Source organism: Miscanthus floridulus, unplaced genomic scaffold (genome assembly GCF_019320115.1).
Source record: "Miscanthus floridulus cultivar M001 unplaced genomic scaffold, ASM1932011v1 fs_243_1_2, whole genome shotgun sequence".
Lineage (NCBI taxonomy): Eukaryota > Viridiplantae > Streptophyta > Magnoliopsida > Poales > Poaceae > Miscanthus > Miscanthus floridulus.
The window spans coordinates 107,932-124,310 of NW_027096448.1; the positions used below are offsets into that span (position 1 = coordinate 107,932).

Below are 16,379 nucleotides of genomic sequence, written 5' to 3' on the forward strand. Positions count from 1 at the left end.
ATTCGGCACATCCTTTTCAAACATCTCCAGTAGTTCATCGATCACTGGTTCTAGAAACACATCGATGTCATTCCCAAGTTGTCTTGGCCCTTGGATCACTAGTGGCATCTGGATGTATGACCACTTCATACAGACCTAAGGTGGAAGGTTGTATATATAGAGCGTCACTGGCCAGGTGCTATGATTGCTTCTAACCTGGTCGAAAGGATTTATCACATCTCTACTCAAAGCAACCCAAAGGTGCCTTACCTCTCCACCAATGTCCTTATAGAACATAGTATTGACAGTCCTCCAGTTCTGCCCATCGGTGGGGTGCCTCATCATTATATCTTTCTTACGCTCTTCGTCATGCCAGCGCAACAGCTTGGCTGACTTTGCACATGCAAACAGCCTATGCACCTGGGGAGCTATAGGGAAATACCAAACGACCTTTATGGGACCTCCTCTGATCTTGGTATCCTCATCTGACGGCCCTTCCTTATACCGTGGAGCTTCACACTTGGGGCACTTGTATAAGTCTTTGTATTTTTCTCCACGGTACAATATGCAATCATTGGAACATGCGTAGATTTTTTCAACCTCGAGGCCGATGGGGCAAATCATTTGCTTGGCTAAGTATGTCTTTTCTGGCAACTCATTTTTTTCTTTGAGCATTTTTCTTATTATACCTAACAACTGATCGATGCTTTTATCGCTCAATCCGTTTATCGATTTAAACTCTAACAGCATGACGTCGACTTCCAATTTGCTCATTGGACAATGCCTATACAATGGTGTTTTGCTATCTTGTCTCATTTTCTCTAGCTTTCTCAGCTGTCTTTCACTAAGACATTCGATCTCTACATTACGTAGCAGCTGAGAAATACCATCGTTATCCTCGGTGTCGTTAGCTAGCGTGTTCCTAAACACATTATTAACTGTGGCCATAGGTTCCGTGTTGACACCGGGTTCCTCATCAGCATCGTGGATGGCTAAGTCAGGCATGTCCATATCATCATCGTTTTTCCTGCAGAACATTCACACCAACCTCGCCATGCATAGTCCATATCGTATAGTTTAGCATGACCCCCCTGGTAATCAAGTACGATCGTATAGACTCAATTTGACGAAAGTTTCTTTGATTCTTGCAATCTTTACATGGGCAGAAGACGGGGTTCCCATTCCCAGCATGGGCTTTGGCATCGGTGATAAACTGGCTGACGCCATACATGTACCGCTTGTCCGTTCGGGACAGATGCATCCACTCTCGATCCATCTCTGCACAAAAAAATACTGAGACAGTAATTACAAAGAATTAATAAGAAATCGAGCTTCATGAACAACAATTGTAGCTCGAAAGTACCATTTTTGGAAAACATTATTATACACTAATTATTAGAAAATTGAAATTGGTAGCCCCTGCCGTGTAAATTAAAAATAGTAGTAAAAACAATTATTGCACAATATTGAAGAACAACTATTCTACTCTACTTCTAAGAGCTAATTATAGCATCACATACTAACAATGATGATCTTGATCACCATGGAATAATTAGCTAGGAATTTAAATGTGTTTATAGACACCAACCGTTTGGATGATGGATTCACCATAATTTGAGCCTTGCATAAATATCTAATTGGAAAATTGCTCTCTAGAACGAAGAAAGAACTATAATGAGAATCAAGCAATGTAGCCATCAAAACAAAGCAAATTAAGCAACAAAATCAAAGAAGTAGATGTTTGGTACTAACCTTAAAGCAAAAAGATCAAGGCATTCTTCAAAATCCAAGCGCTAGCTTCATGGCGAAGAGCAGCCGCAACAATGGAGAGAAGGGTCCAAACACGCGCCTCTGTTCTCAGGATGGAAGAGAGGAGGAAGAAGATGACGGCTGCAGTCTTTTTGTGCTGTAGGCTTATCACCGTCGGTTTTTGGCTAGAACCGACAGTGATAGAGTCAAATCACTGTCGGTTTGTGGCTTGAACCGGCAGTGATAAGTGGCCGTAAAAACACTGCCGGTTCAAGTCACAACCCGGCAGTGATGTGGTGCTTCACTGCCGGTTTTAGTCCAGCCCCAATTATTTTCTTATTTTCAAACTCATAACCAGCAGTGATGATGACGACAGTGATGTTCAAATGTGACGTACTGCCGGCCAGGCACATATCGGTGCACAGCTCGTACGTAGTACCCACGCACCGGAATATAATCACATCAGGCCAGGGCCGGGCATCACCCGACACGACCTGTGTCCTCTCAGAATGATGCAAGTTTCAAAGAGATTCCCCTTGCTTTGGTTGGTACTCTACACGTCCTAGCTGTCTGTGCATTGCATGCACTGGTAAAAAGAAGGGCTGGCCCGTGCATAGATTCGGAGATTTCACTCACTCCCATCCATCAGACCATCACCGATGGTTCTTGGACTCCGAATCATCACGTAACTACCGTTCCTTTCCTCCCACCCTTTTTCCTCTCAGGTCTCAAGTTTCAAACTTCCAATCTCCAACACGTACAAAGACCGTGGCTTTTTTTAGATCACATGCTGACATGCATGATTTCCTCCTACCTTTTTTAAGGGTATTTCTTCCTGCCTTTTGATTGAAGACCTCGAAAGTCGAAGCTCAGTACCTTAGATCACACGATCGATGGCACTAAATCATGATGGGAATCATTGCACAAACTCACAAATAACGAGGGTGGCTGAGAAAGACCATCACAGGTGCGCGAAAACGATCCGACCACTTGTCAAATTGTCATACGAGTTTTGAGCAAAATAAGGAAGCTAATCTCTACGACAAGCTGCCGATGATGATGCTGTTGGACGACTAGGGTAATGGTGGTGTACTGGGTGACTGTTGCATGGCCGCAAGCAACCTGCTGGGCTGCTGGCCCGCACCGTGCACCTGCTGATGCTGCTGTTGACCTGACGAGGATTTTTTGCTACCCATGCTGGGCAGTGGCCGGGGCCGGGCCCTACTGCGCTCTGCCTCTGACGACTCTGACGGCCTTTGCTCGATTTTGTCCGTTCCCGTGTTCAAAAGCTGCGGTCTTTCCACGTTTAGGAGCTGACCCCAGCCCGTGCACAGAAAAGCCGCCTTTTCGCATGGCTCCCAATAGTTTTTACCATGCGATGCCGATGCGCCGTGCCATGGCCATGCAACTTTGAGTTTGAGTTTGAGCGTTTCAGGGAGCCAGGATCATGCTCATGCCTGTGGTGGTAAATTTGCCAGGTGGTGCAGGCAGGAACAGAAGCAGCAGCAGGCTTTGTGTATTGGCATCAGATGCCTGCCTGCAGTGCAATCCGCTCTCAAGTTGCACTGTATACATGGTACGTGGTGTGTGTGTGTACGCAAAGTGTACCCTCCTTGCAAGTTGCTACTCCATTCTATCGGGATGAAAAAAATGAGATGAACTTTGGTAGTCGAACCTGTATACGTCAGTGATTGCAGACGGCCGACGGGCCTTGTTTAGTTGGACCCCAAAGTCCAAAAAGTTGCTACAGTACCTGTCACATCGAATGTTTGCGGCTCGTGCATGGAGCATTAAATATAGACGAAAAGAAAAACTAATTGCACAGTTTGGTGGGAAATTGCGAGATGAACGTTTTAAGCCTAATTAGTCAATGTTTGGACACTATTTGCCAAATAAAAACGAAGGTGCTACAGTAGCCCCAAATTCTAAATTTCGCGAACTAAACAAGGGCTTACTCTAACCAGGTACACCAGTTCGTGGTAAAAACAGCAGCATGGAGCATGGGTCATGATACGCTACGATACACTGCACACGTTTACCGGAGAAAAAGAAAAGGAAAAAGCACCATGGGATGGCCCATGGTGAAAACCGGAAAGAGATGGAAACGGGACCTTTTCCGCCGCAGATTCGGCCCCTGACGCTCGGCCTCAACTCAAAAAAACCCGCCAAAACGCAAGCCCTCCCGCCAAAACTTGGCGCCAAACGGCGCCGCCGCCAGCCGGGGCATGGGCATGTGCGGCGCCGGAAGGTTGGTCAAACGCCCGCTCATTCCTCGTGTACCATCCTAATGATGGCGGGCACCGCCGACGCGTGGGCCACTCTCCGGGCCCACGGTGACGACGGGTGCGGTGGGGTACGGCTCCCCGTATCTGTAGCCCTGTCCGCGAGCGCCACTTGCGTACCCCGCCTGGACGGAGTGCGGTGGCCGGGCCAACGCGGAGGGTGGGATACTGGGAGGGCTCCGCGCTCCGGCGCCGGACGCGGACGGAGCCCGAGGCGCTCGAGAAACTAAAAGAAAGGAGGCGCTGCTGCTGCAGGCCTGACAGTGCCAGCACCCCCCGTCCTCGTTCCACGGGTGCCTGATGCCTGTACTGTTGTATCTCTTGGGCATCCGAGGAGAGGAGGGACAGCCCAGCAGCGTCTGCGTCGCGGCCAACTGTACGTACACGAGCTCTGTTGACTGTTGCACTGCTCCTCCTTGGAAAATACTCCTACAGTACTCCTACGTGTTCCGTGCTCGTATACAGTCGTGTAGTAGTGCTCGTGCACTCTCATCCAAATTCCTGTGGACGACATCTCTTGGTCGGCAGCGATGAACTGAACTGGTCGATGTTCCTGTGTGATGGTGCCGAGCGACCTGCCTACAGTTTCATGAGTCGGCAAGCTGTGCAACGAGAGCAGCTGGAGTTTGTGTCATCATGTGGTGAGTGCACGCGCCGCGAGGCTCTTGTGCTAGTGGACCGATCGCCTCGGAGTGCGCGGAGTCCAGGGGCGCGCCGCGCCGGGCCACCACCGTGAGTCCGTGTCTTCGTGACCCACCCAGCCGGGCCACCACCGCCGCCGCGCCTCCGACCAATCACCGGCCCATCCCCTGCAGAGGCCGGGGGCGGCCCAATAGCCGCGCACATTCTTCGGGATTGGGATTCCCGGACGTGGTCACCGCGGAGAGGAGTAGGTCGATCGCGGGCACCGAGGAACTCGAGCTGACTGAAACTTGCCGGTGGAACCGAATCGCTCTGCCTGTGCCCTGTGGTGCCGCAGCAAGCAGACAAGCGCTGCCGCGGCGTCGGCGAGCAGCGGCCGATGGTTGGCTGCTCGCGCTCGCCGGCCCGCCCTGCAGGCCGCACAGCCGGTATGGCTGCGACGACGGACGGGCGAAACGCCACGGCGTCTTGTAACTCTCTGACCGAATTTTTTATTTTTCAGTCTTTTTAAAAAAATTATTCATAAATAGACTCCTAGTGGTTTGATTTTTGTTTATGGACCTAGATCTCGGCGCCAAAAGCCATGGCGCCGAGGAAACACGTCCCGGCGCCATAGCCAATGGCGCCGAGGTCTTGGCGAGGCGTCGGACGTGGCGGTGACCTGGCGTAGATCTTGGCGCCGAGCTGTTACCCTGTAGATCTTAGCGTTTAAAATGAAAACAAGTATAATTGTTCTGAAGAATATGTAACAACGTCATTGCTGTTTAGCTGGTTAGGATGCGCGTGACTTAGCTCAAAGGCCTGAGTTTGAACCCAGCGCTGAATCTTTTTTTCTGCTACATTTTTATAAGCATTTTTCGACAACTTTGATGTTGGACAGATTTCCTACAAATACAACCTGCTCAAATCCAGAGGGCCTAGGAGGATGCATTGCACCATGGAGTGCCCTTATGTTCAAGCTGCATGTTCGTTTCGGTTGGATTGGCTTATAAGCTATGGCTAAAAGTACTGCTGGCTGGTTTGGTATGAGAAAAAATATTATTTAAGTCATAGATTATAAGCCAGATACGAATACTCCAGCCGAAACGAACATGGTAAAGAGACCTGGGAGAACTCCCTCAAGGTGAAGTCTTTGAAGCAAACGGGTAGCAGTCCGTAAAAACAAAGCCCCACGATGGCATGAGCACTTGCAATGCTGGTGCTTGAACTTCCATGGACGGGTGACAGTTGCATCTGTCAAGAATTTCCAGCTGGTGGCTACAGCCGACCCAAGCCATCCTGATAGCGTCGGTGATGAGGAAACTGTTCTCCTGCAGTTCGGTAAGGTTGATAATGATATCTTCACCATGGATTATCGCCAGCCGCTCTCGGCATTTCAGGCGTTCGCCATCTGCCTTAGCAGCTTTGGGACAAAGCTAGCTTTGCCTTTACTTAGACCCTGTTTAGTTTCCATAAGTCAGGTGACTTATTAAGTCAGGTGACTGAAAACCAGTGACTTATAAGTCATGTCTATTTGGTTGTAGATGACTTATAAGCTCATTAAAAGTGTAGGCCCACGCGAAAAATGGTGATTTATAAGTTTTAAGCAGGGGTGAACTAACTTAAAACTTATAAGTAGGGGTGACTTATAAGTTGATGGTGTTTGGCAAAATAAGTTATTTTTTTTTCACTTTTTAAGTTATAAGTAGGTGATTTATTTAGAAGCCTTATCTCTGCCCCGTTTTCCGGCCGGGCTGGCTGTACGCGTCTCCGTAGTCCGTATTAGCCGCCGCGTACAGCCACGGATCGTGTACCTGGATCCGGCTGTCTTCGTTGAATCGCGCGATAATACCAAGTTCGTACCACTGCATACTCATCTCTGCAGCTGCCGCTGCGGCGCCGGATACAAGACAAGTCCTCTGTCTCGAGGCTAGGAGCTACCAGTCAGATCTCAGACGCCGCGTCGGGAACGCATCGCTTGCCCGTCGCAAACGAGGACCCCGTCTCCGCGTCGGCGTTCTCGAAGTAAATTTTTATAAGCATTTCTACAACTGAGATATAGTATGTTTCTCAAAATAATTTAGCATTTAAGTTAAGTCGTGAGCATCCTAACCAGCTGAACCATAATGACGTTGTTACATGTTATTCGAAATAATTATACTTGTTTAATTTCAAACGCCAAGATCTATGGCGCTGAGGCCTTGTCCATGTCGGCGCCAGGTCACCGCCACTTCCGACGCCTCGCAAGACACGTCATTGGCCATGATGTTGAGACGTATATCCTCGGCGCCAAAAGTTATGATACCAAAATCAGGGTCTATAAACAAAAATCAAACCACCAGACATGTATTTGTGAATATTTAAAAAAAACTAAAAAATAAAAAATTCGGACTCTCCGACGTGCCGGGGCCTGGCTGATGCTTTGAGGTCCCGCCTGCAGTGCATCCTTATCGTCCGAAGGGGAATTGATTCATCCGGCATCCGGGGCCATGGCATCCGGCTGCCGCTGCCGCTGCGAATGCGAATCCGTGGGGGTGTTTGACTAAAATGTAGAGGCTGTCAGGTGAGTGGTGTCACATGGGTATTTAGATATTAATAAAAAAATAAATTATAGAATCCGTTGGTACTCCGCGATACGAATTTATTAAGCCTAATTAATTCGACATTAGCACATATTTACTGTAGCATCAAAAGATTCGTCTCGCAAATTAGTAGTAAACTGTGTAATTAATTTCATAATTAGTATATATTTAATACTCCATATATATGTCCAAACATTTTATGGAACATCGACTAAAATTTAGGAGGAGAAATCAAACACGTCGGGACTGAAAGTCTGAAACGATGGGACTGACTGAAAGTCTTCAGCAGGCCGTAAACAAGCCATAAACGATCGTAAATTATTTACTGCTGACTGATTTGATGTGAAAGAAAAATACTATTTCAACATATAATCCACGGTGGTGTACAACAGCCCCGGCTTAGTTCGAGGAATCGAGGTACCGGTACAGACAACCGGAACTGAAACGCGCTCGGGCACGAGAATCTTATTAGAAAAAAAAATGTGCTACTTCGTTCTACTGCCTCCGTCCTATAAACAAAGGCAATATAAGATTTTTTTAGGATATATTTGTACTATGAAACAAAATGACTTAGATACAGTACCTCTGGAAAAGACTAGCGAAACAGTGTTAAATAGCGCTCCACAATACTCATACATCGTGCTAGGATGTCTTTCTTAGGGAATAGTACTTGATGGAGTACCATTTGGGGCAGTGAAGAATGATTGTGGTAACGTGTCAAAGTGTGTCCTTGCAACGAATTTTCCATGCACGCCGTGATATGTACTGTAAGCGGCACTCTGTCTCTAGCCTGAATTTTACAAACTTGGCGAAATGGCCCGTGCTATCTAAAAGTGTAGGCCGCGCGTGCTGTGGATTGGCTAACGTAAATGGGCTTTAATTGCAGAGCAATGTTTTGGGATCAACATATTTTGCTAAGCTTGGGCTTCTAGCTGGGCTTTTGACCAACGTCAACTCCAAAACCAATGGATATTCTCCAAAAAAAAAACGCACGGATGCGCCCGCCCAACCTATAGTCGGTTCCGCCGGCCCGCCAACGGCCGAACACGCTCTCGGCTGCCTCTGCCGCTCTCCGCACGGCTCAAAACCCCACCGCTGCCTCTCCGCTGGCTCCCCACTATGTTCCTCGCCGATCGCCGTGGGCCGTGCCGCCGCAACGATGGTGATGCTATCGGGCATCGGGGCCAGGAAGCCGCCTCCCTTCCTCTCGTCGTCCTCGTACTCCAAGCGCTCCCGCGCCATCCGGCGCCTCCCGTCACTGCCCAGGCCGCCTGTCGCGTCGCCGGCGCCGCACCCCGCCGGTAGGAGGAGGTGGAGGAAAGCGCCCGCCCGGCTGTGGATGAGGATGGATCTGTGGGGCCGGTGCGAGGTGTTCATGAGCGACAGGGCCTTCGTCGCGGAACGCTCCGGGGTGCACGCGCGCGACCTCCGCGTCGTCGGGCCCCTTCTCTCCCGCTGCCCCAGCATCCTCGGTGAGCTGATGCTCTCAGATTTTGGCGATAGCAGTGAATTGCTAACTACTGAAGTCCTCGTACAGTGGCTCGTACTAGCATGTCGTGAAGTGTTTTTTTTCTTTCATAGAAGTAATTTATAATGCCGTGAATCATATCTGCTACGGTGAGATTAACCTTAGACTTTGCTTGTTTTGCAGCTCGAGAGAAGGCCATGGTGATCAATCTAGAGTTCATAAGAGCTATTGTAACCGCTGATGAAGTCCTGCTGCTGGAACCTCTTGCTCAGGAGGTTATTCCTTTCATCGATAAATTGAGGCGGCATTTTCCATTGAAGAGCGTGGATGTTGATGTTGGTGCCACACAAGTGGGTAATGTGGATGGCAAGCATGCTAAAACTGGTGCAGAGTGTGGGCTCCCCTTTGAGTTTCAGGTGCTGGAGCTCGCCCTAGAAGCTGTATGCTTGTCATTTCATTCCATCCTAGCTGATCTTAATAGGCATGCCATTTTTGTGCTGGATGAGTTGACTAAGAATGTGAGCACTAGGAATCTCGAGCGTGTCCGAAGCCTCAAAAGAAATCTAACCTCTCTGCTCGCTAGTGTGCACAAGGTATTGTTAGTTATACACATTTGGTCACTTTATGTTTCTTAAATCTTAAGTCTTACTCAGTTTAATGCTTATTGTTTGCCAATGAATGTCCAAGCAGTATTGTTTGCTTGACTATCACTGTGCATGTAACTACAGAACTATATGGTATTCTTGTGAATTTCTGAAGAATAATAACATCCAGGCATGGGTACCTGTTGCAGATTAGCTCTAGGAATTGCATTTGTAGACTGTGTTGATGTTATAAACATCATTTATTCATGGCTGAAGGCCTATCCTCTTAATGAAATACGTGTCCAGTTGCACGTTCGTGAAAAAAAAATTCATTGCTGAAGGAAGTACATAAGCTATGGTTGAATCTTTGAAGCACAGAAAATAAAAACAACAGACCATCTGTCCTTATATATATATCACATACTAGGCTTTCCCATCCTCCGCAAAGCTTCACAATCTGTGTTATAACGCTAAAACTTTGGTGATAATTCGTATGATATCTGAAGCCACTTCCTTTTTCATTATATGTGATATCATTGTCTGAATATTTTTCAGGTCAGAGATGGAGTAGAGCATCTTTTGGATCATAATGAAAATATGGCACAACTACACCTATCAAGGAAGCAAATAAAAAGTCCGCAGGATGAAGCTCTACTGGTTTCTTCTGCTTTAAATTGCAATTTTCCTTCAAAAACAAACCTGGATATACGAAATTCTGTTATTAACCAAGCCACGGGCATTGTCATGGGACGACGATGTAGGAGACCTAGAGATGTTACTTGAATCTTATTTCATGCAGCTGGATGGAATTCGCAACAGAATTATGATGGTTTGTTCTTCTCTCCCAAACCTGTATTGGATACACCATACTCGCCCCCGGCATTCTTTGATACTACAAATATGACAGTTCCTATCCTCATGTGGATAACTATTTTCTGGCATATTTAATAGGTCCGAGGATATATCGTTGACACAGAAGACTACATCAACATCCAACTTGACAACCAACGCAATGGACTTATTCAGCTCCATCTCATACTGATTATTGTATCCTTTGGCATATCCATCAACACGTTGATAGCTGCATCGTTTGCCATCAACATGCCTCAAAATGGGGACTATAAGAAGTTTGTAGGTGCCTTTTGGCCATTTGTAGGGGGCACATCATCTTTCTGCTTGTTGGTCATCGTTGTTTTGTTGGGATATGCATAGAGGAACAGGCTACTCGGCAGTTGAGGTCAGCGTTAGATAAATCTACAAAGGTTGTCTTCGCAATGCCTCATGACTTGAAGGAAACTGGCCTGGTATAGTATGGCTATACCCTAGTTGAGTAGGGGAAAGTCCCGCCTGGTCCATCCGTATATCATTGCTTTCCAGTCAAACTTTTTTTCGAAAGATCTCCAGTCAAACTTTTAGAGTTTGCATTTGGCGTTCATAATGCAATACATGACATGTATGTATACCAACACTATCTACCATTGTTACAACATTTTCTCAATTCAAATTTACTATTTCTATCTATTCGAGAGATGCAACAATTTTTCTGTCATTTACACACTAGAACTCAATGTCTGATTCTTTAGAATGATGACATGAAAACATTTGATCATTAGCAGTATTTTGCTTTCTGCTTTTAGGATTACAACATTTTCTCTCTTTTCTCTTCTTTTTGCCTGATTCTGTTCTTCGTTTAGGTAACAAACATGTATCCATGTCTGGTTGTCTCTACATGGATATTCTATTGGCCTATTGCAATATCAGATTATCATAACATTGACTGCAGTTGCCAACAAAGACAAGGAAAATAAATTTCCTTTCTCTTACATTATTTTGACTTTATGAGGGGATGCTTCGTGTGATAATACTAAGAGTGGCTTAAAATCTCTGAAAACAATCAGAAAGAAGCAAACCCCAAGATATTGTGGCCACAAGTTAGAAACTGAGCCCAAGCTGCAGGCCTAGTGCCGCGTGGATTAGAAACAGAGTCATGATGCCACTGCCGAGCAGACCATGTGTAGTCCTAAGCCCTGGGTTTCCCTGCCATTACAAAAACCAAGTCACTCAGCCTATATCTAAATGTGAATCACCAGGCTTTGGAGGACTACAAATTGAATGACCAAAGCAAAATATTGAACTGGTGTGTGTGATGATTTGATATATCTTTCCAGGTTACCTCGAACAACTTTGGCAGGATAGACTGAATGGTAAGGAGTGCAAGGCCGATGACTCCAGTCACGGCATGAGGGCTGCAAACCCATTGCCAAAAGTTTGTAAGGCGACCCAACCTTTGTACATAGAAGAACAGTATGTATTCTGAGAGCAGAACCTTTCAAAGATGGGTTTGTCTGAGGTAAGAAGAGCTGTGATCCCACCGGTCGCACCCAGGGCGAAGAAAAAGAACATCCCTGCGAGGAGTTTTGGGTGGAGATCTTTGGCCTTGGCCTTCTCTTCCTGTATGCAAGTTACATGGCCGAAATTAAGAGTGCTGCTCTCTATGATGGAAGACAAAGTGCATAGTTACTGGTCTTGGGATTACAAGGTCGTCTGATAGTTTGATCCTGAAGCCCAGGTATGTCCCGTAGCCTCCCATTGCGAAGAGCACCACAGCCTGACAGAGAAGTACTGAAGGTTAAACATTGATTCATTGAACCAGACAGAATTTGATCCGAATATCGAATCCGGCACTGTGAGGTTTCAGTAACACGGTTGCTCTGGCTGCAGCAACAGAACTTGATCTTTCACACTGCTGATAAAAACATTGCAGCATTGGATGGATCTGTACTGGTGTCCTACTGGTTTGGGAACTTGAAGAAGGTGAGCTGTTCAGTACTGCACGAGCCATGTTCAGCTGCAGCTGTGGGTGACGAGAAACGTACCATGTTGCCGGGGTGGCCCCAGTGCACGAGCCAACCGGGGAGATCCCACGTCTTCACGAGCTCCACAAACGGCGCGAACACGGCCGTCACCGGCTCAGCTGCTCACACGTCAAACGAGACCGCCGGAGCCGGCAGAAAGAAGAGCCAAGACATCAGTAACGACAACGACGGCCACCCGGAACACAAGCAGTGACAAGGTCGTACCTCCCGGCAGCAGCGCGGCGAGCAGCAGAGGGTAGGGCGCCAGCGAGTAGAGCCGCGTCCCAGCCGGCTGCCTCCGCTCGCCATCGCTTCTTGCCGTAAGCCCCGGCTTCTGCTGGATGTTCGCTTGCAGTTGTGCACGTGGGGCTGGCAATGGCCGGCGGCTGGAGCTAGCAAGATGGGGTGGCAGGACCGCGCGCGGCCGGAGCAGCAGCGAGCTCGCCATCGTCGCCACCATCCTTCTTGCCACTCTACCTACTGCAGAGTGGAGAGGAGGGGAAAGGGGATGTGGGGAGCGTGGCGTGGAGACAGCCGGGCCAAGTGAAGTGAGGTGGGCACACGCGCGTGCTGTGACTGAGTCGAGTGCGAAGGGTCCGAGAGAGCTTGCAAGGACAGTGAACTTCACAAGGGACCTGCTCACCTGCACCAGGGCGGGAGGACACGCAGCGCACGCCTCCGCCCCAGCTGCTCGATAAGCTTCCATCGGCTGATCTCCAGTCTGGGCGCATTGACCTCATAAGTCATATCGCAAGGACACAGCCTACTTTATCGGGGAAGCAATTAAAACTAGGCCCTGCTCTGAATACATGAATTTCACAAGAACCAACCCAACAAAAATAAGTTTCACCAAGACAACCAATTTCAAGGGCTAATTCTGCTATTGCTGGGTACAAATGGCCCCTTTATCTCCAGAGCTGTTAAAACTACCATCAACTCAAGATGTTAGGTGGTCAATCACCTCCAAAATCATTTTGCGCCAACTAGGAAAACATGGAAAAAAAATAGCAGAGTGAAGCTTCTGCTCTAATACAAACCTCTGCATTTTCAATCCTCGGTGTGGAGTTGGCTCTAATGGAAACATTCCACAAAAAGTCCAACTCCCTGACAAAACTCCTTTGCCCAGGACTCTTACCAAAAAAAGGCTAAAATGGAGGGTTGTTCTAGGTATCGCTCCAAAGCTTATGTTCTTGGAGACAGTATCAGTATGTAACGCTTGTACTGTTTTACAGAAGGTGACTTAACTCATCTCAAGGCTTGAGCGATATGGCCACACTGATTCTTGAAGGCGCACTTACCACCTTTGGATCATACTCAGCTGAAAGAGTCACAAGGGACTTTGGCCTCCACTCATGCTGACAGAGAAGACCGACCTTCCCGGAGTTGCTGAATTGCGTCTTTAGCAATGTTGAAGGATCAAGGGCATGGGAGCTCCCAATTGTGAAATAGTTCTCCTTGGTTTTGAACTTGTGTGGTCGAATTCAATGAAAAACGGTTGTGGGCATATTGCAGATCAAGCTGCCAGAAAAGAAAAGAAAAGAAATAAGTACTAGCAAAAAAAAGTATTTCAGTGAAATTTGGTGGGTTAAATTTAGATCATAAGCCATCGATGTAATTGATAAACACAGAATAAAAGGGCGTACCCAGCGCAGAGAGCTCCCGCTCTGTGCGGGGTCTGGGGAAGGGTGTCAGTGGCAAGCCTTACCCTCGCCTGTGCAATGCGAGGAGACCGTGACTCGAACCCGGGACCTTCCAGTCACAGGCGGTAAGACTCTACCGCTTGCACCAGGCCCGCCGTTCTAATTGATAAACACAGAATGCAAGTAAAATACAGCTCAGTTAAGACTTCCTGCACATATTGCACCGCTCATTTTCTGTATTCAAGTAAGCTAATGTTTCCTCCTTAACTTCCAAAAATACTAACCTTTCCAGACTTGTGATCTGGAACCTTGAAGGCGAATGAGGTCTTCAGACCAGTTAGCGCTTCATCAACAGTGACTGTGGTTGACACCTGCAACCAAGAGGACTCCAGTAAGAACACAAATACAGGATGTCCAATGTTAGTATGAGGACCATAACTAAAGCAAAAGCGAATATGAAGCAGAAAAATATTATAGATGGACAAGTGCAGCTAATAAAAATAATATAGCAATCCTCGTCTGTCTAAAACTCACATTCCAAAATCCACGTGTTCTTTAGGTCGGCAAAACATAGCAAAAAAATGGAAGGAGGCCTTATTAAATACATAGGAACTTTCAGATGCTTACCATTAGTTACACTCAACACTATATCTACCCATGGAATTTATGAGCCATGTACGTTCGCTACTTACTATAATCAATGCATGTATCCCCAGGATATAAGGTAAGTAACGTAATATTTCTTATGCCACGATATATTTACGTCTCATGCAGGATACTTAATTATAGCAGTGCCACAATTAGAAGCCCTGAATCCCTGATCCAGAAAACAAATAACCAATCCGACCAGGCTCGAAAAAAAAAATCGAATGCAGAAAAGCAGAATTTACAAGAACCTTACTTTAGAATCACTATCAATTATGACATCAACAGTGGTTCTACCACTTTTATGCTGTGTCTGTATATCACCAATGAAGTCTTCATTGATCTTCACACCAGTGGCTGTAAGATTCTATGACAAAAGGCACAGGTTATCAGAAAAATAAATTCAAAGGGTCCCTGGAAGGAGCTAAAACAACAGGTGTGAGCTGTCTTACCAAACCAGAGCTGCTAGACGTCGACAAAGAAAACTTCTGGTCAAAGTTGTAGTCCTTGTACAGGAGATCTATAAGTACAGGAAGTATTAATACATAAAGTTTACTAGCACAGAAATCTGCCCATAAAATGTATATGTACTTGTCGTACCACATACCACAACAGATAAAGTACTTCGCAACTATTCCCAATAAATATGAAATAACGTCCATTCTATATTATGTTCAGTTATAGATAGAACTCTCACAGGATTGAATTTATGTTTATCTGTCTGTGTCTTTGTTGTTGTTGTTGTCCGTGTCTTATCCACCAAAGAATAAAGCGACAAAGTAACCGACAGTTTCTCTATGAATCTACACAATAAACCAAGGGAATAACTGGAAAAGAACTGAGTATTAGGCATCTAGTGATGATTATATAGATAGATTCTCTACTATCCAGCAGAGTTATCCAGTGCATTCTTATACCCAACCAGAACACAAATTATCAAGCCCACGCTAGACATCGTTTGGTAAGTGCATTGAATGGCATGAGGCACGACGGTTGAAAACTAAGGCCTGTAAATACTGTTGAGAAGAAGGTGCTTGCCTTTTGCTCTCTTTCCAATGTTGACGAATGGGATTGGGCCTTTGCTCATCCTTCCCAAATGTAACAATCCTCAGGTGACCAATCTGTCAGAAAAAAAACCAAGTGCACGTTAATACCATAACCAACTAACATAGTCAGAGGCGGCATAGTGAACTGTCTAGAGACTGAACCAATGATCCAGCACGATTCTTCAAAGCTAGCATCACCGACACACTACCAGTTGATTTTTGCTCGGAACAACCAGCAATTTTCAGTTCGAACACCATCTATCATTACTAGAGGCGGACAAAGGTAGAGTGGGTTCATCTGAATTAGAAGCACCAAAATTTCCAGAAAACACACTGCACCCGCACCTAAATCTGGTGGTAACAAGTGCTACGGCGCCAACCAGGGACGGACCCAATACAGGACATGGGTGTACGCATGTGATCGAGGCTAGTAGGCATGATATGTATACACTTGTACTTAGATCAGATCCGAATATATACAGATAGCCAAGCAGCTTAAACTAGGGTTCGGGTGCTCAGCTTTGCACAGCGGGAAGGGAGGAGAAGGGAGCGGGCATACCTGGTGTGGTGGGCGGTCGTCGCCGGCAAAGCGCCCGACGAAGACCTGGGCGGGCAGCTGGGCGTAGGGCGGCGGCGGTCGCCCTAGTCGCCGCACGCGAGGTGAACGGAGGAAGAAAAGCAAACAGGTTACAGCCAGGTGTGAACGCAGGAGAGCGATTCTTCGGGGGCTGTTGACAGCTAGCTTCTGCGCGCACGCTACTTGGGCCGATTTCTCTTTCTCTTGCAAAGTGCCCGCAGGTTGACTACGGCCCATGAAACTGATTGATTCGTTGATTCCATTCTTTCTCCGTTTCCTTTATGAGTCCGTGACAGTTGGTTCTTCTTCTTTTTTTCTTGCTCCTAACCGTTTTCGACTTTTCGTTATTAG

At 46.8% G+C, this 16,379-nt stretch overlaps 1 protein-coding gene and 2 pseudogenes across 2 annotated transcripts; 1 reads left to right on the forward strand and 2 right to left on the reverse strand.

The window, feature by feature from the left end:
• Positions 1 to 8,372: 8,372 nt before the first annotated feature.
• On the forward strand, positions 8,373 to 10,689 carry LOC136530977 (putative magnesium transporter MRS2-H; annotated as a pseudogene).
• Positions 10,690 to 10,826: 137 nt separating this feature from the next.
• Positions 10,827 to 12,882, reverse strand: LOC136530978 (uncharacterized; annotated as a pseudogene).
• Positions 12,883 to 13,389: 507 nt separating this feature from the next.
• LOC136530979 (mitochondrial outer membrane protein porin 6-like) lies at positions 13,390 to 16,168 on the reverse strand. Of its 2 annotated transcripts, XM_066523681.1 has the most exons (7): positions 16,011 to 16,168; positions 15,444 to 15,526; positions 14,858 to 14,925; positions 14,662 to 14,772; positions 14,045 to 14,131; positions 13,764 to 13,919; positions 13,500 to 13,638 (listed from the first exon to the last, which is right to left on the reverse strand). In XM_066523681.1, exons 2-6 carry the CDS (start codon positions 15,490 to 15,492, stop codon positions 13,809 to 13,811), a joined length of 426 nt encoding a protein of 141 aa, XP_066379778.1. In that variant the 5' UTR covers positions 15,493 to 15,526; positions 16,011 to 16,168; the 3' UTR covers positions 13,500 to 13,638; positions 13,764 to 13,808. The 2 variants fall into 2 exon arrangements, with proteins under 2 accessions (XP_066379779.1, XP_066379778.1); XM_066523682.1 differs by lacking the exon at positions 13,764 to 13,919 and having other exon boundaries at positions 13,390 to 13,638.
• Between the last annotated feature and the right edge of the window lie 211 nt (positions 16,169 to 16,379).